This window comes from Micropterus salmoides, unplaced genomic scaffold (genome assembly GCF_014851395.1).
Source record: "Micropterus salmoides isolate LMB-PRFRI ecotype aquatic unplaced genomic scaffold, ASM1485139v1 Ms_hic_scaffold_4, whole genome shotgun sequence".
In the NCBI taxonomy this organism is placed as follows: domain Eukaryota; kingdom Metazoa; phylum Chordata; class Actinopteri; order Centrarchiformes; family Centrarchidae; genus Micropterus; species Micropterus salmoides.
The window spans coordinates 21,047,759-21,075,075 of record NW_024043372.1 but is presented as its reverse complement, the minus strand read 5'-3'; the positions used below and the strand labels follow the sequence as shown (position 1 = coordinate 21,075,075).

The window sequence follows — 27,317 nt, the reverse complement described above, 5'->3', positions numbered from 1 at the left end:
ACACGATTACAGATTTCAGGTAGCTATGCTGGTGTCTTGACAGTGCAGCTGTAACTACTGACACACAGCAGCTAAAAACACAAGTTCTCACATAGTCATGGAGCGTGGGCTGATAGAAACACTTGTACACACAATGTACACCACAATTGTCTGTTGGCATGAGAATAATGAAGTAATTCACTTTTATATGTAATTAAGAAAGAAAATAATTTTATTATGCCACAGCATGCACTTGCTGATTTAGTCTTTTTTTGGTATTCTTGACACTGAGCTCTTCTCAAAAAAACAGCAGAGAAGCATCTCTCAGATATTTGCCAACAGGACACTTTGCTGATGAGACTAAAAGCTAAAGCAGGGACACTGCTTCATTTTGTATTCTCATCTGTGCTCAGGTCTATATTTGCACCGAATAACTCAACTGTGTTTGTTTTTAAACCATATTTTCTATCTATTTTTTCTACAAGCACATGCATAGTGCAGACGGTATCTACCTTGGTCTTCATAAACTTAGAGTGGTTCTTGTAGACCTCCATCTGTTTGATCTCCTCCTCTCTGTCCTCTGTGTTCAGTAAGCCGTTCGCCTTCAGCATTTGGATCTCATCCTCCAGATCCCGAATGTTGCGCTCCAGTGAGGCAATTTTGGTGTCCTGCACAAAAACATGCAGAGGAGACACACCTCAAAACCCTGATTGGCATGTCCACAAGTTTCATGCTGCACATCAACCTGAGCTAGAGACACAAGTCCAGGACAGAGAGAGGAAACGAAAAGATAGAGAGGCTAAAAGACAGAGACAGTGAAAAAAAGAAAAAGATATAGCGAGACTGGAAGAAGCTCTTTGGTGTGGCTGAGAGCAGCTGCAGTATGTGTCGTTGAAATCAGAAGCATTCAGCTCCTCGCAGCCGCTCAGAGGATTAATCACCATTGGGAAATATTGAGCACACATCCAGCACAGACAGATCAGCCAGGACCAGAGAGAAACATGCAGAGGGAAAGCAAGAAAAGTAGCAAGCCGTAGCTTTTGCTGTAGTTGCTTGCAGATCAATGCAGAATCCAGTCTCTGGACTGTGAGTGCAGCTTTAGCTTCACGGCTTTTTAAATAAATAATACAACGTCTTTAAGATTAGCCATGGTCCATCTCCCTCTCCAGCAGAGCATAGAGCAACCTTGTTCCTTCCTGTCTTTCTCTCTTTTTGTGTCTTTCTTTCATTCTTCCTAGTGGCTCTGAACTTATGAACTTGTGGCCGTTAGCAGGGTCAGCCACAGCCCACTGAGGGGGGCATGGGTAATCGTATCGTAATGAGGAATGATAGACTAGCCAAGCACTGCACATGTACATGCACTTGCCGTCGCATCTAACCTTAGTCTCCGAACATCAATGAGCTAACATTGCTGCAATAGATACAAGACGCCGTACCTTCAAAGGAGGGGAGGGGAGATTTTATTCCATCCACATGTAATCACTGGTACATCAACCTGGTCAGTAAATCTTGCTCTTTATCTCTCTTTACCTGCCTCTGTGTGTCTCTCCTCCTATCTATCTCCCTGCATACTGGCCTCTCACTGTCATAAACAACCACACCTGTTTCCATGGTAGCAGCAGGAAGGCTATATACTGTGCACTGTCTCTGGTGAGTGAGGAGGAGAGGGCGGGAAAGATGTAAGGGAGAGAGGGAGGGAGGATTATTCACGCTCCCATCAACATCAGCATCAACACAGCAGAGGGAGAGGGGAGACATGCAGGGTCTTCCGGCGAAGCACAGGAGGAGGAGGAGAAAGAGGAGGAGAAGGAGGAGGAGAGGGTGGGTCTTCCCTTGCTCTGTATGCAAATCGAGAGGATCCCAGAGCACAGATGTCACATGACCGCGCCAGGGGAGGCTGGGGCCTGCACAGCGCCGATCCAGCCAAATGAGAAGGGCTCTGTCAGCTCAGAGATGATGTCATGATTTATTTTGAGGAAGTGATGTCAGGCCTCTGCAGTGAGGCTGGTGGTGTCTACAGTGGTACAACGCTTGTTGTACAGTTCAGCCGTACAACAAGTCTTTATCTGAACAAACATTTTTACCCTTGGGACAGAATACTAGCATAATTGCACAACGAAGCTGCATTGGTTTTAAAGAATGGAATATGGATGTATGTAAAATGTAATTAGTTTGAGCTGAAAGCTAAAAGCATTCACACTCGAGGGTGCTGGGTGGGGTCTCTAAAACTGCAATGCAAGTCTATCGTCTTAAATCCTTTCTAATGTAATATGAATGTTTGTCTTAATATTTAAATATCCTTAAATTTACCCTGAAGCTTCAAAATTACATAAAATATCACATACATATTCTTTTCTTGCCTTGTTCTAGTGCTATTTCAATATTACAAAGATGCCATTTTAATGACCTGCACGACCAGGTTTCATCAAATAGAAAATTCTAAATACACTGGGCATCAAGTGATACGCATTTTGCTATAGTTGTACAGCATGGCTTATTTGGCCCCTTCTGAACCTTTGAATGAAAATATAAAACGTAAAATAAATAAACGTAAAAGTTTAAAACAAAGCTTAAAACAAATCTGCATAAGTGAAAGCTGAAATGATGGACCTGCGGCCTGTGACGTTTGCTGACAGTAAATGTTGTAGAGTGGAAATGAAGCATGCCATTTCTTGCCATGGCATAAAGTGTATGATTTGGCACGACCGGCCGCTGCACCTCTTCGGTGCCACGATGGATGAAATGTTGAACAGTGATATTGATTCTTGTTGATGTATACACAACTGCTTTGTGAGGAGATACACAGAGTGTATGTCTGTGTGGGAGACAGAGATAGAGGGATGTGTCTGCCATTGACTCAGCTGCTGATGCTCACAATAAAAACAAATGTCAGTGACTCAAAGGACAGATGTATTTAACATCTGGTTTTAAACAGACTATCCATGATTAGCTTGTTTGTTTAGAGTCATAGCTAGAGGAGCATTCATATGATAAATAATGAAATGAAAAATACTAGCTAATAGACAAGAATAGAAAAAAACCTACATATTAACTGAAGCCTTATTTTGAAGAATAATTGCAGCTGCATGTGGTTATGGTCAGGCTGTCTACTGTTAGTCAGAGTCTTACTTTCATTTCTATGATGGTCTGCAGGGCCTTGGTTTTGCTTGGATCCTGATGCAGCTGATTCCTTCTGTGCAGTTCCTTTAATAAAAGATACAACATTACATAACCAATACGCTACAATAAAAGCAGCAGAATAGAGCATATAGATTATGTGAGACTCAATACTGCCCTCTAGTGACAACAGATGATAAAAACAATTCAAATTCAACCCTGGTCATAAGAGTACCTCTCGCAGATGGATGTTCTCCTTCTCTTTTTGATCCAAAATGACCTCCAGGTGTCCGAGCTGGGCCTCTGCCTCAGCAATGCGCCTAGCTCTCTCCTGCTCTTCCTCCTCAGATGCCCTGCCCGGCCCCGGGGGCAGCCCTTTACTTTGCAGCATCTCTAGCAGTTTCTTAATGGACTCATCTCTGGCACCCAGTGTTTGTTTCTGGGTCTCAATCCTCAGCTCCATCTCCTCCAGGGTCTTTCTCAACAAAAACAGCTCCTTGGCCTGCCTGTCGTGTTCGGCCTGCAGCCGACGGAAGTTCTCCTCCGTCAGCTCGATGGTAGTGAAGTGCTCAGAAGCGGAGCGGTTACCGCTCTCCTGCTGCAGCAGGTGGTTCAGGTCTCGCTGCGTGCGCAGCTCGTCCTGCAGAGCCTGGATGGTCATCTGGAGATGCTGAAGTTCAGATCACACACACAGACTCAACAATTATTTAAATTATTTAATTAAATTATTTAAAAAAAAGTTTTTCATTATAGCACCTACACATGACACAACCAAATATAAACACTTCTGAAATGCTGTTGCACACGGTTCTGTGGAAAAATGCAGGTCAAACATGTGGAACACACCGCTTACCTATCTTCAGAAGCACATAGACTATAAACTGATGCTGTCAAAAGACAGTATTTCTTTTTTTCTTTATTCTGGAACAAGAATCAAATTGGAGCTGTTTGGAATCACAGAAATAATCTAATATATGTCATATGTCATACATGCAATATTTACTGTACATACAAAGGCTTGAAATAAATCACAGCTGCTAGACCTTTTAATCTATTACTGCGCTGCAAAAGGTTGCTCTGTTTTTAGACAAGTGAGCAGAATTAATGAGGGTTGTTAACTTGCTAATCAAAGCAGAAGACCACCCTGATGCCTCCCTGCAGTGCAGCAGAGGTCTTTGCTCTCTGACACTCAGCCTGAGAGGCCTGGATACAAATACTGTGTTTGAAACCTCACAGTTGACATCCTGTTATAAGGAAAAGGTGATCTGCAAGATAATTAAGTATTATGTGGAAAAAACTGTATGCTTATGATTAGATAAGATGTGCCCATTGGTGGACATGGACTATGGCCTGGTTATATGTTGAATAAAGGTGTGCTTATCTGTGACTATTTGTGTTTCCAGAATAAAATAAAATAAAAACACACACCTTAAAGCCTAATAGCTCATTGCGTGTAGGGGTGTTGATTCTGGGTTTAGGGGAACAACTTTAGGGCCGAGTTTCTGTCACAGATTGACTGAGGCTTTGAAATGTTCTTTTAGAAGATATCTCCAGAGAAAAATCAATCTACGTCCAGAAAATGGCCCAATCAGGATTTAGAGGAGAGAAAATGGATTCTTACATGGAAATAAAACCCATATTACAGGCAGGTACTACATACAGAGGGGTGGAGCACCAGACACATTTGGATTGACACAATTGCACAAGCTAATCACTCTTTATAGTTTTACAGTGTTTATAGGGGAACATATGAGGGTTCACAGGAAAAGGAGGCAGGCTGAACTGCTGGAAATAATACGCTTTCTTTTTAAAGTTCGTAGGAGAGGAAGTTGTAATGGTGCAAAGGGATCGCCAGGTGTCTGAAAATACACGGCACACTGAAGGTGACTCTATGTTGTGCACACAACATGTGGTGCAAACATAGGGACAAACCTTGGTTCTCCTGGCATCCAGCAGCTGCAGAGCATGGGCAGAATGAACAGAAAAAACAAATGTATGGTAAAACAGAGCATCAGAGCATGATGCAACAGAGACGGATGATCAACACAAACCAGCCAGAGATTTAAAATAGGAGCCACCCATCAGTGTGTCCAGCTGTCTGTTTATCAGCCTGCAGCAGCCTCAGTAAGAACATCGTATTCACATATACCTACAGAGAAATTATTACCTTTCTGGAAAGAGATGAAGATAAGGTTTAGATATGGCTATAAAAAATGGTTCCAATAAGCCACCACAATTTTACATTTACTGATCTTAGATGTATGTAATATTGTTATTATTAGTAGTATTAGCATTCATATGAATAGTCATAACCTCCACAACCTTGCTGTATCAATAATATTTTTAGTAGTGTAGTAGTGATCAGATAATGATGGCATGAGGTGTTAAGAGATGTTGCATTTAAGTTCATTTATTGAGGAGCTGAAACATGAATCGGTCAATTAAGCTGATTAAGCCGATAAGATGATCGACAGACAGTAAAATACCTGGCAGATCATTAGGTGCAGCTCTGATTCACAACACAATAGGATTTAAAAAAGCAGCGTATTAATACTGAATCATAATTAAAGGACAAATACCAAAGTAAAAAACTGAATGTGTTTTTCATCCATCCAACATACCTTGTTGGGTCACTTCCTCAGTACAGAACAGACGGGACACTGTAAGCATGTTCTCTTCTCACCACCAGGGGGCAGTGTTTGTGTTAGCAGAAGCAGCCTGATCACGGGACTGCTGCCATCCTCCACAGTTTTGGTCACACTGCTTTATGTGAGTCAGTGCCATTTGGTCCGGCAACAGAAAGTGTAGTCTACTCATGTACATGCACATGCTGCCACATGCTGACATTCCCACTGTCTTCACTAAGATATACAATGAACAATAAATAAAGGATCTGTACATTGTCCGAACCTTAAAACTAGATACTTTTTTAATAATAAGTTTCAATGCAACAGTTATTTTCTCATACATGTGGAATAGTCCTTAATAAAATAATGATATGTTAATAAACTTGTTCTTAAACATAAAAAAGACATGTAATATAATATGCAATATAATATATGTAATCACATTTCACCAATCAAAATCCGAAATGACTGGTTCCTTCATGAGAGATGACCATGTAGCAACCCTGTTTGTAATAAATCTATTTAATGTGGAGCAGAGCGATATTCAAACCGTCAAACCGAAATCTTTTTCTCTCTACTGATATCTTGTCTTTTTAATCTCACCTGACACCACTCTCTCATCAGTAATCCCTTTCAATGCCCTGATCAATAACTTGCCGTCTTGGAACTAAACTGCAGGAGGCAGTCCAATGATACCATTTACATAATTGCACTGTGGGTTAAAATGACTATATGCCGTATCCCCCCAGAGATACAGCAGAACTGTACCAGTTCCTGAGAGTCAGTCATGACTCAGCGGATATTGGCGTTGTGGTCACCCTGCCTCAAGAGGAGGCTTCTCTTTTGCTGCATATCCTGAAAATGAGCTTCCAGAGGTTTTACAGAATCAAGGAGAGACGTTGAGCTACAGTGCCCCCGCCCCTCCCTTTACTGACACCTGGGGCAGCCAGGGGTAACTGTGCTGTCAGAAATCCTTTGGTGCAGAAACACAAAATCCTTCTGAGAGATACAATAGAAAAGGAGTCAGATTCACAGTCATTTTTCCCCCTTTCTTAAAATGCCAAAAGCCACATCTGCTTACATGCAGGTTAATTACACTTGCAGAAGTACACTTTAGTTTTGATTTTTCACAGTGTTTCTTTTGTCACATGGGTAAAACTGTAAATTAAAAGTCTACAGCAATGCAACCATGTGAGGCTGTGCTCAGGCAGAGCAGTGCTTTCAGCCGATGTCAAGCAGGTATAATGTTTACCATGTTCGTAATCTGAGTTTAACATGTTAGCATGCTAATATTTTCAAGTTAGCACTAATCACAAAGCACAATTGAGGTAGGCAGGTATTTGGTCATAAACGCAAGTATTGGACAAACTCAAAATTTGAGATTGAGAATCCATCCAATAGTTCTTCAGACATTTGTCTTTAAACCATGTCAATCACTTGGTGGCGTTAAAGGGAAAGTCAGGGAATACCCAAAGTCAGTAGGATTCATCCTCTGGGAACCATGAATATCAGACTTTAATGGCAATTTATCCAGTAGACCTAGTTGTTGAGATATTATAGTCTGGACCTAAGTGCTGGAGGACAAACCAACCACCCAACATCCCTAGAGCCGCTACGCTAATGTAGCTAAAAATCTGCCGCGCAGTCAGACATGTAAACTGTTAAGTTCAGTTATTTTACCAGGTGGCACAGGCACAAGCTATATGTGCGGTATACTGCACTGTATATGTGTGTCTGTTAAAAGAGAGTGGGCGTTTGTATTTGACAGATGAACAGCTCCAAAGCGCTGAGTCAGAGCTGCCTACCACTCACTACATTCATAATCTCTGTGTTGTATGTCGTGATGGGTGACAATATACAATTACACCCACAGCCATGGCGGCAAACGTGGCATTTATTTATCTCCGCTCAGCTAAAAGAAAGGTAGACAGCTGCGCGAATGCAGAAATGTGAGAGCTGGGACAGCACCCAGGAGTTAAGTAACAATGAATTCTAAATACTGAAAGATATTTTCTTTATGGCACTTATGAGTTCACCCAGTGGGCAGAAGGTCATTTAATATCTTTTATTGCTGTTTACCATCTGAAGAGTAGAGGATGCGCCTGTGCTGATATTAGCTCTCCTCATAAAACAGAACACCCTGATCGTAATATTTGATCATTATTCAGCTTGATGAAGCCAAAGGTCGGCGCCTATCCTTAGGCTACTTTTAATTTACTGACACACACACACACACACACACACACACACACACACACACACACACACACACACACACACACACACACACACACACACACACACACACACACAGATAACTGATAACTACTGATAACATTGGCGATAATGATGAAGCTTATTCTAGTAGTAATATTATCAAGATATTAATAAAATAATAGATACAATGCATTGTACATGTACAGGACCTAGACACTTCAAACTCTGTTTACATGTCTTGGGGTGAACCACTGCATAGCTGGAAAAAGTTGTATAAAACCTTTTGTGGCTCCAGATGGACCTGCGTATAATCTAATACAATTCCTCAAGTGATGTCACTTGAGTCAGCATTGGTTGGGGGTGAACTACCTCTGTCTCCAAACCAAACTGATGATGGTCAAGTTGCATTGTGGGTAATGTAGGCGCAGGTCAATGAAAAAGTATGTAGGGATGTAGGGAATAAAAAAAGAAATATGTTCTACTGCATTAATCTGACAATGTTATAGGAGTGCAATGCTAAATCTGAGAAGTAATGTTTTACAGATAATTTTGGGGTATTTGTTCTCTAATTGCATAGCTGGTGGGATATAAACCTATATATCATAGCTATAAGAGGACAATACAGGCTGCACATGCACCAGTACATCTGAAAGGCTCTGGCCTACTTTGAAGTTAGCGTAGTTTCATCTACAGCAATGTCACCAGATGAATGCCTTTCAATTTACAAATCATTCTCACGCAAACTTAGTTAATTTATTTAGTTAATTTAGTTAGTTAATTTAGAATAATGTTTGGGGTAAACATCCTTTGAGCCAAGCAATATTTTTTCTGATTTGAGTTCATGAAAGCGTGTCACAGTGGGCATCCAAAAGATGGGACAGTGGAAAGTCACAGAGCAGAAGAACAACAAGGACTATGATCCTTACGGAGTTGCTACATACATTTATGTGGCGTTCAATAAAGCAAACTTCAGCCAAGATAGACAGATACACAAGATACACTTAAGCCATAAGTAAGAAGTATACTGTTCTGCTCAGAGGACTTTTCCTTTTCTTTCACCATCTGTATCACCCTTGCGTATCTTGTCTACTTGTTACAAAAAACATCTTTGAGTTTTATCTTACAGCTTTTGAATTTAATGATTCTTTTTCCTATAAAATGTCAGAAGTGAAAAATAGCTTTGACATGTGGACATGAAGAGCCAGGGATGAAACTGCCAGACCTACAATTAGTGGGTGGCCCTTAGTGCACAACCTCCTGAGCCGCAATAGCCTCTAAAAAGATGTAAAATGTCAGTGGAATGGAGAGGAATTCATTTTGTTGTCACACTCTTTTTTCAAAGAAGGTTCAAAGAAGAGTGCATCTTTTTATAGGATTCTCACTTTACTTGTTAAGTAAATGATCTGATCTAATCAAAGCTGTTCTGGAGAAAAAGACACCAGCAGACTGTAACACGTCTTATCCCCTTTGCTTTGTTCTTCCATCCTCCACTCCCACCTTAATCTCACCAGCCTTGCACTCGGTAAATGTTTCCCTGCTTCTCTGAATTTCATCTCATCTTGTTCTCTCTCCTCATTTCATCACCTCCCTGTCCTCTGGATGAGGCAGCAGCCATCTTATGTGCTCAGACAGGAGGGGGGGAGTGGATGCCACAGGAAGTATCCATCGGCTCTTTTGACTGTTCACATGATACTTCCTGTGTCCGCTTGAGTTCAACATGACATGACACTGCTGAAAACCAAATCAATACCCTTGCTCATCATGTGTATATGACAACTGAAAGCTTGTTTGTCACCAACTGAACAGAGCTAAATGTTAACATACTGCATTAATGTACATGGTGTAGCATGCATATCTGCGGCACTGCCAGATATATGAATCATAGTCTACACTATACCTCTCTCACAAAATACAATAACCTCTGTGCACATTAGCACACACTTATCTGACACAACTACAAAGAGAAGAAACCTCAAATCAAAAATGTCCACATACATACAGTGCACAGCAAAAACTATATGGGAAACATTCACACGCACATGCATATTTTTTCACACTTTGCTCAGACCCGACAGTCACACATCACATGTTCGCACATTCATTGCTCAGTGTAACAATCAGCAGCTCACAGTAAAGAATTTAAAAAAAAACATGTCGTGTCTGAGCCACGGTATTCATGCACAGACCGAGCATTTGGGATTTGGGAAGCACAGCCTCCATTTTGGGGAATTGCATTGATGAGGGCTGACTGGGTGGCTGAACAGCAGTGGTCATGACTCAGTCAGATATGGTACGCTCTAGCTCACACACTTCCCTCCAGCAGCTCTTGTCCAGCTTCAGAACGACAAAAAATTCTTCTGAATTCAAGTCAAATGGTCCAACAATGTACAGTAGCAGCGTGAGCCAGTTACATAGTGCATTAATAAATGCACCACACGACACAGTCCTGGGCCAGTGATTACTTCTAGTCATGACCATCCACTGTCTTGATCAAAGCACTGCAGGCTATGGTTGGTATTTCACACACGGCAGTGTCTGTGCTTTACACAACATGTGAAAGACAAACCCTAATGCCTGAATGCATCTCCTCTTTTCCTAAGGTGCGGTAAAAAGAAGCACATATTCCCAGATCTTATTTTTCGCAAAATAAATAATGCATGGCATTTGCTCAAGCTAATAGAGGCCTGCAGCACCTGATGCAATTGTTAAGGGTGCTACAAGACAAATTTAATGATTGGCCTGAAATTACTCCATTATTAATGAGGCAGTTTGCGCCTCAGTCAGCCTCTCAAAGTATACACTTACATAAGGATGCCTCATAGCCCAGAAACCAAGATAGAAAAGACCAATTACAGTAACAAGGCACATCTGCCTTTTATTAGCTGACATACTTCATTAATGAACCCTACCCGGAGGGATATAAATATCATTCTGTGCAGAGTCAGAGCGAACACTGATGGACAAGGAGGACAAAAAAAAAAAGCCCTCTCTTTGTATCAAGCACAAAGGCAAGAAAGCCCACACTGTAAAGCTTTCATATTCTGCCGGACACATTCAGATCCTACAGTGTATAAAGCCAAGCTAAAAATATATACAAGGATTCACGCTAAGTATTTAATCGCACATCGAACATAAGGAATAAGTGAGATGATGAATGGCTTGGGCCCTGTCAGTGGCAGTGCTGGTTTAGCTCGAACAGGCACGTTCTCCTCCCAAACACTGTCACTACACATTCTCACGAATCATAAAGATATTGAAGAATCAAGCTACCTCTGGCTCCCCTCTAGGGTTCACCAGCAGGTAGAAACCATCCAATTGTGAGACAGAGAGCTCGGCATCCTTCACTTTAGCAGCATGGCACTGCTTTAGGACCCATTTAAGGGTCACACAAATGGTTTACCGCTATGACCTTGAAGGGTGGAGTCACAGCGTCTGCCGCTTTGAGTAATGAGTGGCCTACTGGCTGCTCACTGTCCGACAGCATCACTCAGTCAGACAGAAACGCAGACAGACTCACACAAAGACCATGACCAGCTGGCAAAATGCAACCTTTACGTTGCTTGAGGCATCGTGCAATTAGCTGCATCATGCCACAGTCTGCCTCAAAAAGGAAAAAATGCTGTAGAGCTCTATCCAGCCAGTCAAGCAATATGCTGACCTCTTCCACAATCCACCACAGTGTGTGTGTTGTGCACTTTTCCTTTCTACTGAAACATCAAACTAAGCCAAGTGCTTTATATACAGTATAAACCCTCTGTCTGTAGTATGTCAGCTAAGTATTTGCTGTTCTATATATACACATATATCCCAAAAACATGCAACTGGGATTCATCTAATCCATCCATCATGCAAATTAGTGACACAAAGAGCATTTTTGCATATTGAATACATGTGCAGAAAGTGATGTATGGCTGTTATTATATCTAAATCTTATTATCATTATATTCAACTTAGCTGTTAGAAAACTGTGCATGCTGCAATTTGGTTTCTTTAAAAAACAAAGGGTTCAGCAGCTAAGATACTTTTTCTACATCTAGTCAGAAAAACAGACTGAAGATAGCGAAGACCAGATGAACAGAGGTAGACAGCGGGAGATGATCAAAGTCAGAGTAAGTAAAGGAAATACAGTGGAAAAGGGAAGAGAGAGAGAGTGTTTAAGCATCCTTGACATTTATCTCTGGGCCTTGTGCCTACTTTTGTCAGTTGCTGATTTAAGTGGGCCATGACTACACCCCCACATTGAAGCAAGCAAAACCCCTTTTGACATCCCACACTCTAGGGCCAATCTTATAACAACCTTTGAAAAGGAACTAAATTTAACTCATGTTTTGGCTAGATTGAGTACAGAAGTTGGAATTAACCTGTGTGTCATTATGCTTTTCACTTAATCATCAAACAATTGAGGGACGATTTTCGTTGTCAAAACCATGGATTATTAAATGCTTTTGTATAAGGTACATGGCCCGGTATATTAGCTCAGATTTCAAAAACTAGATTATAGACAACCAGATTAAAAGGTTTTGTATTTCCTGTGGCTCAAGTGTTCTCTCTGATATTGATTCTGTACTGGAGTACCATGCGGAGAGTGTGTGTTAAAAATTTATGTACACAAAAAACTCTTTCCAGAAAGGTTTCCACAAGTACTGAAAGAATGACTGACTGCAATAGTTCTCTGAATTCTTGGACTGAGGATGACGGTGGTATATTGCAGAGAAGAGAATGGCAAAATCAGAGACACACAGATCAAAAAAGACAACAGAAAGACAACAGACACTAAAATTCCCTGCAGTAAAGAGTGGATTATGACAGCTGAGAGGGCTGGTCTCACCTGATTCTCCTCATGAGTGACTCTCATCTGCTCTTTAAGGATTGATGTGCGAGCCGCCTCTTCTTTCCTCATTATCCTCTCCTTCTTCAGCTCAGGACTCCAGAAGCTCTTGATGCTGTTGGTGGAAGATCCTAACTTACTGTCCTTTAGGTCAAGCTCTCTGCGCAGCAGCTCATTCTCCCTCTGCATATCCCTGAGCTGGGCCTGCATCTCCAGCAGCTCCCCCCCACTGCTCCGCACCGCCTGCCTCAGCAGAGCGGAGGGCACCCCCTGGTGGTGGTGGTGGTGGTGCAGCATGGAGAGGGAGCCCAGGTCACTGTAAGACAGAAGGTCAGCATGATGAGGCAGCCCCACTGAAGCAATGTTAGGACTGCTGCCCATGGCTGTGACGCGGCCCCCGTACATGGCCCGGCTGGTGGCGCGACCCAGAGTCATAGTGCCTTTTGGGTAGGTGGCAGTGGAGCCGACGCCCTCGTGATCGCTCAGGTACATGGGTCCAGAAGTAGCATAGGCAGCGTTGAGGGACTGGATGTTCTCCATGGAGAGCGTCTTGCCCCCCGCACCGCCCCCGCCCCCGCTGTTGGCCCTCCGATGGCCCAGTCTGGGGGACCTTGGCAGGCGCGGGGACCGTGCGGGGCTGCTCTCTATATGGCCTACAGCTCTGGCACTGCCGTACATGTCCTGTGAATCGGCGGTGTAGCCACCAGACGGTCCTTAACAGGAGCACGCAGAAATGAAGCTGCTCTGACTCTCTGAACTGCACATGGGTGACTTATTTCATGCCTTAATAGGTGGAGCACATCAAAGTCAGATCTGAGGAAACAGGAGAGAAGCACCTGTTAGATGAATAACAACTGTTTGCATGTGTCAGATGAAAGGCACGGAAAGAAACGCACAGTTAAAACAAAAATTACAGTACATTCTCCTCAAAAACTGGTTAAAACAAACATACTTGGCCTGCAAGATGCTCCAGATGAATAAATAAACATTTCTGTTTGCTTTAACACTGTATTAGTCAACATCAGCAGCAAACTGTCACATTTTATGTGGCTGCTATTTCAAATGGCCCACAGGAATTTCCCAGCATCATCCTGGATTTCCCACTGGCCAGCATTTATCTACTGTACATCCCATTAATGCTGCTAATACAGGACAGACAGCTCAGCTTTACAACTACACAGTCCTTCAGCTAAATAATACACTAATTAAAACACAAAATAAAATATCACATTTGTCTGTTCTGATCAATGATGGCCAGTTGTTTTATATCAGATTAAATAATGATGCCCTGGAAATGATTAAATGTTCTTTTTTAAAGTGAATCCCTTGCAAAAAGTTTAATCATTCAAATGAAACTGTTTTCTTTTAGATTAGTGATTATTAGTTTTTAAACAAGCACAGATGCTATGATACTGGATAGACCAAATTAATAGTTTATGTGAGTGTGATGTTAACTCTTACATTTTCTCTAGAGAACACAGTGATGTTTGGAACACAACAGTGTGTGCTGTCAGAGTATAAAGCGTACATCAACAGACCCCCAACAATACAATCAATCCAATATTCTGAACTCAATGCAATAAAAATTAATTATAAAAGACAGCTAACATAATCAGGCCCATGGCATACTAAAATGGCATGTAATAAGTTCTGCCATTTCATGCCATCTCAAGCTTCAATATAGCATAGGATATATCACAGTCTATATTTCTAAGCATGAGATGACACAAAACGGCAGTAGATGTTTTTTTAGGTAAAATACAGAAAGCTGTTAAACAACAAATGTTGAAGACGCTGACAGAGTTTTTTAATGTCACAGGCTGTCTGGTGATGAATAATGTTGGATCGTCTGGGAGAAAAATAAAATTAGACTCTTCCATCAAAGTGAACTACGATACTTTCTCTCCTCTGGTGACACTTGCTGCTCAGACCCAGTTGCCATGGTGACAGAGCCTGGGCTAACAGAGATAACGCACCTCAGTCGTCTGACATAACGGTAGAATAAGTTTCCAAAAGCTGAGAAGAAAAGAAACTGTGGCCAAATTTGGATGGTGTGTGTTGCAGCATTGGCAATATGACATGACAGAAGAGCTGCTAAGATTAATGGAATAATCGATTAGTTGTAAACTATTAAATTAATCGGCAGCTATTTTGATCATCGATTAATCAGTCTGAGTAATTTTTTAAAGAAAAATTCCCTGGTTTCCAGCTTCTTAAATGTGAATATGTTCTGGTTTATTTACTCCTCTAAGACAGTAAACTGAACATCTTTGGGTTATGGACAACACCAGACATCTGAGGAAGTCATCTTGGGCTTTTGGAAACATTTTTCATAATTTTCAAACTTTTCTGACTTTATAGACCAAACAATGAATCCATTAATCAAGAAAATGCATTAATTGACAATGAAAATAATCATTAGTTGCTGCCGATTGCCTTCAAAAGAGCTTTCTTTCTGACAATCCCAAGTTTTCTTCATGCGTGTTCTTTTGCTTTTCTATGAAGGACAGGTAAAATGACAATTCAAGGCACAGAGAACCACATGTCAACAGGTCTCCCCAGTGTGTCAGGAAATCCAGTAACAGTCTGGGTGACAGACATTCACTGAAGCCTCATCTGGCAGAGGAGGTCAGACAGGATACTGTGATCTCTGTTAGTTAACATCAAAAAAGGTACATCAGTAAAAGGTGTCTAGAAATTTGATGAGAACATACAGATCAACCAGAATTTGTTTAAAGAGTTTGCATTCACAGCCTATAAACAGTGTGAAATAATTTTTTAAATAACACTGGCAAATTAAATTCAAATTTGAAAAATGCAGAGATATGCAGCAACAACAGCGGCTCTTATCTACAGTGGTCAGCTTGCTACAGCAGGTCGGTGAAGTCTGGTTGGTAAATGTTTTGGGAGCTAATGGGCAGTACAGGCAAAAGAACAAAAACATCTAATAATAAATTATAATTCACCTGCTATATACAAAGTCTGGTGAGGTTCAGAATGCTGTTGGGGTGTGTTTGGGGTTTATTTCTGATGAAACTGTTGGTGAGGATGATTCAACTCAGTGGTCATTTTTGAGGCGGTACTGTGGTTTAGAGCGTAAGGCAAAATATCCTATGAAGCCTCTTTCAGTCAGTGTTTGTTAGGATCTACTTATAATGACTGCTCCTCTTTAATGAAGTTTGTCTGTGTTTTTAATGTGTTGTCATCATTTTTTAGACTTCCTCTATGTCACCACTGTTGGGCCAATGATTCAGGCAGTGACTCTCTGGCTTCTTTTTACCTCTTTAAGTTGCTTATTCTTGTCTTGTGTTTGTCTGCCCCCTTATTAAAGCTGACGCATTCTAGTAAGTGGGATTCAACTTCAGCTATGATTCACTTCTATAGCTGTCTTTGTTATTGTGAATTACAGGAAAACGATGTAATGTGATGTGGAGAAAAGTTTCAAAAAATAAGCCTGTGCCGTGCTGGTGGGCCAGTGGTCTGGGATGTGTGCCATGTGTGCCAATGTCCACGCTTTGATTGCAGCTGGGTATCTTTGTTGTCGCTTTTCGTGTTCCCTGCCGATCTTCACTGTCAGCAATTTAACAAAGGCACATGTGCCAGAACTATTTACTTTAAAAAAAAATCATGATGACATATGCCAAACACAAGAAAACTGCATTGTGATGAGGACCAGTGTACACACAAACACTGATTAACACCACACACTTCCATCTCAAAAATAATCCCTCTGACACTGCGCCTCTGAAAGTCAAACAAAAATCAGACATTGTCATTTAAATGTTATTCGCTTACATTTTTTTATTGTACTGTAGGGTGTTTCTGCATTTCTGTCCACCCAGTGGGATACACTCTAATCACATGGGTGTGCCACAGTCAGATTTCACAGATTGATTGCCTGGAGCTGAAACATTGGTATGGGAATACTGAATTCCATGTGGTATGACCAAAGAAGTTAAAGTGTAGGGATGCAATTAATGAACATTTTCATTATCTGTTGATTTATTTTTATTTTTTTTGATTAATCATTTAGTCCACAAAATGTGCGGAAATAGCACAAAAAAGGCCTGAGGTGACTAATTTAAGTTTTCTGTCTCTAGAAGTCCAAAATCCACAGCTATTCAATATATAAAGATATAAAACAAGCTGAAATCATGGAGTATTTGATGTTTTTGCTGTTTGATAAATGTATTAAACAATTACACAATTCTCAAAATTGTCGATGGACTAATCAGTCAATTGACTAATCGTATCAGCACTAGTACATTGGACATCTAAGTACAACATCGAATATGTTTACATATGTCTACAAATCCCTGACAGACACAGTCAATGTTCCACACCAGTTTATATCCAGTGAAAAATATTACTCTGATCCTTTCATTCTTCTTCTAACCAAGGTCTGCGGTAAATTTTCCACATTAACAGATTTCACCCACACAGATCCACACAGCACCGGAGCACATTCCTCATATGCCGGGCAGAAGGAAACGACCAATATCATATTATTGCAGAAACTGTTTTAATATTGGAGTACCATGAGGGATGCCAACTGAAAAGGCCATGTAATCCTCCACCCCACCCAGACACTACAGTAAACTTTACAAAAGATACTCCAAAAACATAGCAAAGGTACATAAAATATTACTACTGCTTATTTTCAGAATGACACCAAAGGAGTGTTGGCACAGTCTTATAATCAGTCCATCAGGGATTTTCTGATTAAAATTATTTTTTTCATGCAGCTTTTTGCAACTCATGGCCATGCTGTCACTTTCAATCGTTTCTGACCAGACGTCATACTAGCCTACTCAAGTAATTACAGTTACCAGGACCCAGAAAAAAACTGTCAGCAAATGCCAGTATAGGCCACTGAAGAAATGATCACAGGCAATTCAGAGAGCAGTGGTGCGTTAACAGCAGAGAGGATACAGATGTTCTGAAGCAAAGATTTCACCTCAGGCGATGATGAGTGTATCTGTAGACTGTCTATAAGGCTATCATGTGATTTTGAAAGCCAGCATGCAGGCATTTTGTTCCTACTCTAACGCAACTGTATTAGGCTAAGACCACTAGTTCAAACCAGGCATCTTTGACTCTGAGAACGTAGAAGGACATTTTTCTATAAATAGCCTTTTACATAGAGGAACTCCATGTGAAAAGAAGCCGTCCTGTGCGGCGCAGTGCTACCTGAGCAAGTACAACACATGCAGCCTCCTCATCACGTATTCTACTACAGAGTCTTAACGCACCCATGCTTTCCACTGACCTCAATGGTTGTTTGATTGGATGAGGTTTGTGCTGCTCCAAAAGGCCTGTTCCACGCGTCCACCCAATTCCAACATTCAACGGTTTAACCCTGCTTAGAAATGGGTTGTGAATGCAAAAAGGCTCAGGAGGAAACGTCCTCGACAGATGTATCTCAGTTAGGCTACACGTAGGCCCCTGTTTTTTATTTCAATGTATGCTGACTGATGTGTAGGCAGAATTACATTTGATGCAGCATAGGGAGCACGACCGAGCAACTGACAGCTCACTGGGCCTACATTTTCCACGGCTCCAGCGTGGTGTGCGTCGAACACCTGACTATACCAATGAAACATTGGTCTAACCAGCCGTGGGGAAGCAGACTGAAACCTTTATTTTCAAATAAAGCGCTGCTCTATGGTTTCAACGCGGCTTTAAAATGCAAATTCTCAGGTATCAAGTGAGCACTGACTGGCTGTGCAATCAACGACCACGGCAGGAGATTTTAAAAAAAAATCCCACATAGCCTGTGGTTTTTTCCCGACAGGTCGCTCACAAAACGCTCCAAAAACCCCCAAAGGATTTTAAGTGTCATTACTTCTATAGGCTAATGAAACGCGGATAGATGTGAGTCAAATAAAATAAGCAATTGTACCTTCATGGATGTAAATTCCTCTCCTTCGCCGTTCTAGACGGCATCTTGTCGCCTCCATTCACCCCAGCAGCCTCTCTCAGCATCCTGCGCTGTCATTGGGCAGCGGACACGCTCTCTCTCCTCCTCTACACACCAGGGAGCAGCATCACCACTACTGCAAGTGGCAGCCGGCAGGAGGGGATGGGCGGATGAGATGCGGTGAGTGCGGCCTGCACTCAATTTCACATCGTCTTGGTGCTGATCTAGAATCACTGACCGTGTTAGTTTCTAATTGGAACTCCTCTTTGTCTCTTTTGGGGCTATTGTTTCCCCTCGTCGAGGTTTACATGTGCCCGGAAACACTGCGATGTAGTCACGGTGCATTTCAACACAGGGAGGGCCTAATTCAAAATTATGTGACTTGGATCCGTAGTCAAACCTGTGGGTAGCAGCAGCACGGTCCCTTGGAGTCCTCCCGCTACCACCACGTCACCCGTTGGTTTGTGGACTGCCTTGAAGCCTCGAGTTTGGCCGATAGGGCGCCGCCATGTTGAGTTTTTGCAACCAGCGGCACCGGACATGACCATATTTGGACGGTGGCGCTAACGGCCGTGTGCGGAGCTAGCTAGCTTGCTTTGCTAGGTGCATCTGTAATTCATGTTAACTGTCATTTTAACAGGGCATTTATGGGTACAAGTCACTCTAGCCTGATTGACAGGTCGCCATGGTAACGACTTGTCAATCATAGATAATCCCGAACTGAAGCATACTCTGCTTTATGGTCTGTTTTCCTCTAAATGGGACCATAATTTACTAAATCATGTTGTACTGAAGAAGACATGAAACTGGCGATTGAGAACATAAACCCATTAGGAAATTGTTTACTGAGGTAATAAATCTGCTGAGAAGTAGGGTCCTTTTACAATTATTTCTAATGGAGCCACACTTCTTTTTGCAACCAGAAGAGTCGCCCCCCTGCTGGTTGTTAGATAGAATGCAAGTTTAATGGACTTCTGCATTGGCATCTTGTCTCAGACCGGAAGTTTCCCTCTTGGCTACCACCCGTATCAAGCTATTCGGATTTAATACTGAGTGGTTAAAGTAAAACGGGACTGTAGTCTGGAAATCCTAGTTAGAGAAAAGAGAGCATTTGCAAGCCTTACAGGCTAAATTCTGGGCAAGAAAAACCTTTCATTTTCATATGCCCTATGTTCTGTAATGTCTTGCTCCTTCGCTAGTATTACACATCTGATGCAGTTAAGAAACAAAATTACACCAGCAGCTCCTACAAAAGTGGATCAAGTATGTTAGAGTAGATGAAATAAATGCTTGTAACACATGGAGAAACACTTTCTTACAGAGAGTTAGACGGGAAGATGGATACCACTCTCATATCTGATCAGTATGAAGCTATAGTCAGACACTTAGCATAGCTAAACACAGCTTTGTTTAGCTCAACATAGTTTTGCGCACAGGGGGGAACAGCTAGCCCGATACTGTCCAAAGGAAGCAATCCACCTATCAGTAGGCTGCCTCATTAACATGTCATATCTCATTTGTTTAATCTGTTCAAGAATCAAAGTGTAAAAATTACACATTGTGGTTATATTGGAGTTTATGTGCCGTATTATTTCTTAGCTAGGTGCACTCATTTCCAGGAGTCTCGGCTCACTATAAGGACAAGACTCCATTCTTTATATTTACCCTAAAAACATCCAAGTGGTATTAATCTGTCATTTAACTCGGCAAGAAAGCAAATAAGCAAATTTCCTAAAATGTCAAACTATTCCCTCAAGTTTGAACTCCAAGCAAAACAAAACTGGGACAGAGAGTCTGGCTTTAAATCAAGTAGTTGGAAGAATGATATGATCAGTGAAGCAGTGACATATTGTGTCTTTTATAAAACAATGAACCGGCTCCTCTCCGGTGCTCAGACTGCCAACACTGTAAATCAGATTTGCCCGAGGGCAACCACAGATACAGTGAGCAGCACTGAAAGAGGAACTTCTGTCGTAGCATAAATCAATCCAAACGCATGACATCACACACACTGTAACTTCACCATGAGGTGAGTACGTCCTTCACACGTGTTCGAACAGGCAGCCCTTCAGGCTTTTCCACACAACAGATAACAAACAGAACATTGTACCCCTGGCTGCTGTCTTCCTCCTGGTCTTGCCTGCCATCAGGCCTTCTGCAATTAGGGAGACTTTCTCCTATTTTGCATGGTAAACACTGATGCTAAGTGTGCTTGACAGGGCCCAAAGGAGAGTCATCAGCATTTCTGTGTCCTGAACACAAACACACAGAGTCTCTCTCTCTCGCCCTCTTTCTTTCTCTCATATGCACACATACAAGGTTATATGAACAGGAATTATGGCAAATGGGTACAGTAAGAAACGCTTTGTGCTCCGATTGAATACCTTACGCTTCCACTATGTGATTCCAGTAACATGCACAAAGTGAGTGGTGGTTGGGTAGACTGGCTTGTCCCTTGCAGGGCATTAGAGGCTATGGAGAGGCTTAGCTTATTTTCTTCTCACAATTTGACCCGCAATATGTTCCTGTGTATCCTAACAGCAGCCATGTGGTCAGTGCTGAAGTGCTGCCAGAAATTTCTATTCTGATTTGTCTCCATTTTTATTATTATCACATGAAATATATAAATCAACCAATAAAAATTATTTTAATAAGTTGAGAAATTATTAACTCATTATTATGGAATTGTTTATCATCTTTTTTATTGGCATTCATTTTTATTTCAAAACTTTTTAATATATAGTGGCATTTTTCCTAGTGACACATTTTATTTCATAATGTAACTTTTCATGATAGTGCTGTTGCCACTGCCCCCTCACCTTTCAGCCAGTCACATGTATAGAAATTTACGGACGACTAAAGATTTGAGAGACCACAAAATATTTCTTTGAGCACTCTGTTTTGGCAGTCTGAATCCCCAGAGTGCAAATTCAAACTGATAGCAGAGCATCTCCTGTTCAATTTTACTTGGAGGTGAATGGTCATTCTTCTTTCTTTCTGCTTTCGAAATAAAATGTGGGACAGTGGAATTTTTTCAAACCACCAGATGGAGATAAAGAGCAGTTTTGGTGTGTGTACTATCTTACAGCAAGATTATGTAAGATTTGTTTTTTTTGTGTGATTTGGCGAGTGTAATTCACTGCTGTCGTAAATAAGATCACCTGTACACATGCATTGTAGGTTTACATTACTTAAAAAACTAGCAAGTCGACAACTTTAACAGCAAGCAAGTACGACAAGACATAGCAATATCACTTACAACTCCAATTGTGTAGCCTACACAGAAAGAATAAGCTCTTTGTCTGTCTTGCCATTTCTTTCACAAAGCTTTTGCCAACATCCAGGAGTCTCTTGCTTTTCTCCTCTTAGCTTCCTCTGTCACCATCGTCTTCGATCAAACACCGGCGCTGCTCTCCATCTTCCTTGAAACTTAGACGGCAAGTTAGCCAACAAAGCAAGACAGCAACCAACGCAAGAGCACTTACAGTAACGTTACAGATGTCCGAGTGTGTTATGTAGAAAGTTTAATAACATCAACTCCAGATTTATAGAGTGCGGCTAAACCTCTGTCTGTGAAACCTTTGGTTGGTTTTGCCACAGGCAAACATAAACAAGTGCAACAACACAAGACAGCAAGACAGCTAATAAGTTAATACTTACTAGTCCACAAGCAAGAAGGCCAGCTCAGAATCTGTCCTATATCCTTTCAGCTCTTTTAGCTCCCGCCAACAAGTAAAAGCCAGTCCGATATTTACTCCCTTTTTCTCTTCCTCGCTTTCTCCATCAAACGTCTTCTTTGGTCTCTCCGCAGCCTCTGCAATGACATTGTACATTATATAATTTTTTCTTGTACTTATAGCTTGCTTGCTAAAGAGTCGTGTTGGTGCCGTAAAGCATAACACAGTTGTCATCATAAATGTCCTGCCCGGGATTCCAATATTACATAGTGCAGTAGCAACCGGAGTAGTAATGACAGAGGCTATTCACACTATTACAAGTGAGTGTACCATCAAATGATTTTGAAGATGTTATTTTTAGATAGAAATGTTGCCACTAAATTACAAAAATCTAAATTGAATCTGTTGGCAAATTTTCTAGAGTTGAAGCCATTGTGGCAAAGTCACTCTGAGAGTCAAATTAATCTAAAATGAGTTACTAACTATATATAGTGGCTGTGTTGGCAGGTGTCATGTTAACGTATGTTTCTAGTGTGATTTTCTGAAACAGATGAAGAATTTTCCTATTTGTTATTTCTCTGTTTTTATAAGTAATTTTAACGGAGAAAATTATTTGAACCATTATAAGAGAAACATTTATGAATGAGGTTTATCCTCACTTCTGAGAAAAATGCTGCCCTTATAAACCAAATGATCTAATCTGACTTCATTTGGTATTAAAAAAAACAAAATCAAAAATAATAATAACAATAATAATACAATTATTATGGGCTGTGGTTGCATTCAGAATTCAGCATTTTCAGAATATTCAAGTCAAATCCAACATATTGGTATAAATAAACTAGGCGATGGTAAAAGAGATCTGTTGGATTAACATAAAATATATAAATCAAATGTTGTCCAAAATAATCATATGATCACCAATTGCAAATTCAGAGGCTGACAAAACGACTGGATTGCAAGCTCAAGTCTGATACTGCTCTTACAAATCAATGCCTGTGTGCTCTCAGATGTTGACTTGCAGACTGAATAGCTCTCAGAATTTGTTTTGTGCTCGCTCAAATATTCTGTCATCAATATACTTCCTAGTAGTGCAGTTTACCTACATTACATAAGCACACGTGACAGGAAGCAGCCTCCCCTTCATCCCTACAGCTGTAGTTGACAGAGGGTAGCACTTGGTTCTCTATCTGTTTCCATCTGCTTTGTTCTTGCCTATTGAGTGGCAATGCCAGTGAGTATATTTTATGATTATAATGTGTTAGATATTTTTGAGTGGATATTGATGATATATTGGTACATTAAGATCATTGGTGGATCTTTGGTGTTCAGTAAATTAACACAGTGTGCATGTTACACAGTATGTTCAGTTTTACCTTGTATGTTTTCATGTTTTACAATTAGCTAACAGTTCTTGCTGTTTTGTAGTTTCACACTTATTCATATTAAACTGTCCAAATACAACACACTGGTCTGTTACTTGGAGGCAAAGTATAAGAAAGAGTTGGATGCGAAAGCCCAAAACTGCTACGAGTTGACATTAGGTCAAGGCACCCAGTTTACTGACTGTAGGCTTTAAACCTGCAAGATTTTTGGGGCCATTTGGGGGCATCAGAAACAAGCTGTAAACACAACACTGACATATTAAAGTTGATGTGAGTTAGCAAACCCTTGCTTTTTTCCCCATAAGATACCAAACAACAATAGCATTCATTCTGAGTTATATCCAAGTCGTCATATCGTTTGGTCAAGATCCCATGGCATCAGTTTTTAATGCTTTAGCATCACTGTTTAACGCTCAAAGTAGGCCTAGTATAAATAACTTCAGATTAAAGAGGTGGTTGGGGTGGATGGCTGGGTGAGACACCAGACCTCACAATCCTTTTACCTCTGATTTTGTTCTCCACCAACTCCTGTGGGAAATAGCTGTCTCTTAAGCTCAACACATTTGAACCCGTTAGCTGTGGTTGCGCCTGTAATTTTCTGCACACTGTTTATTTACAGCATCAGCCTCATATTTGTTGCAATTACTTGGACATTGTTGAGTTTTAATGATTTCTTATTCTCAATATTTTGGTCAGTCATATTTTGTAATGTAATTCTCTCTTCTCTTAAAAGTCTTATTAATGTAGACAACCAAAACAAATTAGCATTATTTTATTTTATTTCTCTTTTGAAATAGCAGGCACTGTAGAACTCTGCACACAGAGCAATGAAATACAAAATTTGACAATACATTTATATCACTTTCTGTTAATGGCTTCCATCAAGGGGTAAAATGCTGGGTTAGGTAGTTTATTTCAGAAGCATTTTATTTGTTATATTTGTTGAAATCCTCTTTCCATCCTGACAGCAATCAATAAACCTTCTTCTTTTTCTATGAGGTGACAGTAGTTTATGGTTATTGATCACTTTTTGAGGTGAGACAGATGGTCCATAAACAAACCCTTTAGAAAGCTTTAAGGCCTGGAAAAGGATTGTTTCATTGTTAAAGGATTCTGTATTGATTATACAGTCTGTAGGATTTGCAAGCAAGCAGATTACTGTGAGTGACAGGTGAGGAATGAAAACCTGAGCAGCCAGTTCTCCCTCAGCCCTATTCATTTGTCATTTTGCCCAGCAGCCTGATGGATCTCGACATTTTGAGGTGGATAGAGTTTTGGGTTTGCTCTCTGCTGGCCTCTTGTGGTGTGATTACAATACATCAAAGTCATGTTAAGTGGCTCCTTGATCACTTATAAGAATTGCTTTTAGATTACTTTTCTACATCAGAAAGGTTTCTGGTCTGTTATGTCCTTGGAAGAAGTAGATGTGGTTTGGTATTCACAGGAAAGGTGTCTCTTAGAAGTGTCGCAGTTGCATCATGAAATAATTACATCATGTGCTTACAACACAGTGAATCATCTTGATTCTAAGAAACAGGCTCAAATATGGTAATATGCACTTTTGCTATAACAATGACAAATAATTAGTTGGATGAGCAGTCCTTGCTTCTGGTTACTCTATGCGTCTTCTACCACTATATGTCTCACTTCCCTCTACTTGAGGATGAGTCACAAAATGTTCCTCTGAGGTCATTACCGATGGAAATAACTGGTTAATCCTCAGAGGCAGAGGCTCCCATCATGGCTTTCAGGAAATGGATGAATGCAAGAATCCGATTTACAGTTTAATGACATACATTTATGCCCTTAATAAGATGGTATGTAGGTCAAGTGACTTGTAACTGAGAACAATGCCAAACCATAAATCAACCTGCTGTATACAAGCATTCACCTGCTCTGCAGAGGGAGTTGGTACAGAGTTGGCTCAAACAAGCCTCTAAGACCCCGGCAGCGAAAGAAAAAATATATACATAACGTCTATTACTTGAAGTAATATAGGGTAAGTGACCGCCAACAGTGCATGAGGAGAGGGGTTCAGCAATTTTATATATTTCATGATGTTAAATATGCTTAGAGAGAACTGAAGGAAAAAGGTTGGCCACCAATGCTAGAGATGGCTGCTGCAGGGTTCAGCAATAAATCCTTGTTAGAGCAAAGATAGAGCACTTAAGGCTTCATAACCCTCTCATTGATGGGTGATATCAGTTAATAGAGACATTTTAGTGGTGTTTTAACCTTTGTGGACCTATGTCACAATCATCTTTATGAAAAATATATCTTGTATGAAGCCTACAACTTGCTTCCTTGGAAGACTGCTGGTAGAAGGCTTTGGCACAGCTGGATATGCAGGGTCAGTTGTTCTCTCAAAACTGACATTTTCCATTTGGTTTCTTGTATTTAACCAACAAACATTTTCTTCTCCAAGATTCTGCTCATATCTTGGGCTCTGGATAAAGCTGCTTCACGGTTTCATGAATCAAAAGATATTTATAATAGTTTCATTTGCTATTTAGTGCGTAGTACAAAGACTGACCTCATTAAAGAAACCAGTGGCCTTCTTTTAGCAGAAGAAGTGGGTGAAAGTTCAGTTGAATAATTTCACATCAATATGTAGGCCGTGCAATTATAATTGACCACTACAAATACTGGATCTGCATAAAGGATTTAGCACATGAATTCAGTGTAAGCTCTGAAATGGCTTAAGAAAACTTAAGGAGGCAAGAAAATTCCTGTGCCAAGTTCTTTCTTAACTTTTACAGAGGAGAAATAGAAAGCATCCTGACTGGAAACATCACAAACTGGTATGGGTTGTGTAGCCCAGGACAGTAGGGCTCTGCAGCAGGTGATTAAAACCGCAGAAGATCTTTTGTACCCATCCACCGAGCATCAGTGAGTATTATTTTTCACCCATCTACTGTACATAATATTTGTATATAATGTTTATTTTTGTGAGTAGCGTAACAGAAACTACAACGTAATCTACAACCCTGTGTTGTAAAATGATAAATAAATTGTACATTGTACCTATCCTGTTTTGCATTTACATTTTTCCACAAATTGAGTTATTTTCATGCTTTGCTATTCTGACAAAATTCTGATACATTATTGACTTGTGAAATCAAATGACCTGAATACGTTAATAGGATTTGCCAGAGCCTACACCCATCACCCTCAACTGGGGAAACACTTTAAATTGTTTCAAAATGAATTCAAGAGTCTGCCAACTGAACTGACTCCAGTCAGAAAAAAACCCCATTCGTATTGCTTTGTGACTATTTTTGACAACTGTACTATCTTTATGCCTCATTCGATCTCTCTCTCTCTCCCCTTTTCTTCTTAAATAGTTGATTATGGGTGTTTACTTTTTCAGCCAATCATATTGCTGCTGTGAAACTTAAAAACTGTTTACTGTTATTATTAATGCTACACTCTGCGGGTGGAGCGGAAGAATGGGTTGTGGTTTCATACTAACCTGATAGTCAATTCAATTTACAGTAGAGTAGCCCTCACATTCAAACACAATCCAGCAACATGACAGAGGTGCACTGCAGTGTCCACGTGAATGTA

At 40.7% G+C, this 27,317-nt stretch overlaps 1 protein-coding gene across 3 annotated transcripts in view; it reads right to left on the bottom strand.

The window, feature by feature from the left end:
• The window catches only part of erc2 (ELKS/RAB6-interacting/CAST family member 2), a 39,730-nt gene extending 20,570 nt beyond the window's left edge, over positions 1–19,160 (bottom strand). The window contains exons 1-5 of one of the 3 annotated variants that reach the window (XM_038697856.1): positions 18,671–19,160; positions 12,769–13,581; positions 3,332–3,766; positions 3,109–3,183; positions 492–647 (exon numbers count right to left, since the gene is read on the bottom strand). In XM_038697856.1, coding sequence (XP_038553784.1) covers positions 492–647; positions 3,109–3,183; positions 3,332–3,766; positions 12,769–13,446 — 1,344 coding nt within the window. In that variant the 5' untranslated portion in view covers positions 13,447–13,581; positions 18,671–19,160. The remainder of the gene's footprint in view (positions 1–491; positions 648–3,108; positions 3,184–3,331; positions 3,767–12,768; positions 13,582–18,670) is intronic. The other 2 variants (XM_038697855.1, XM_038697857.1) reach the window with 2 other exon arrangements.
• Positions 19,161–27,317: the final 8,157 nt, after the last annotated feature.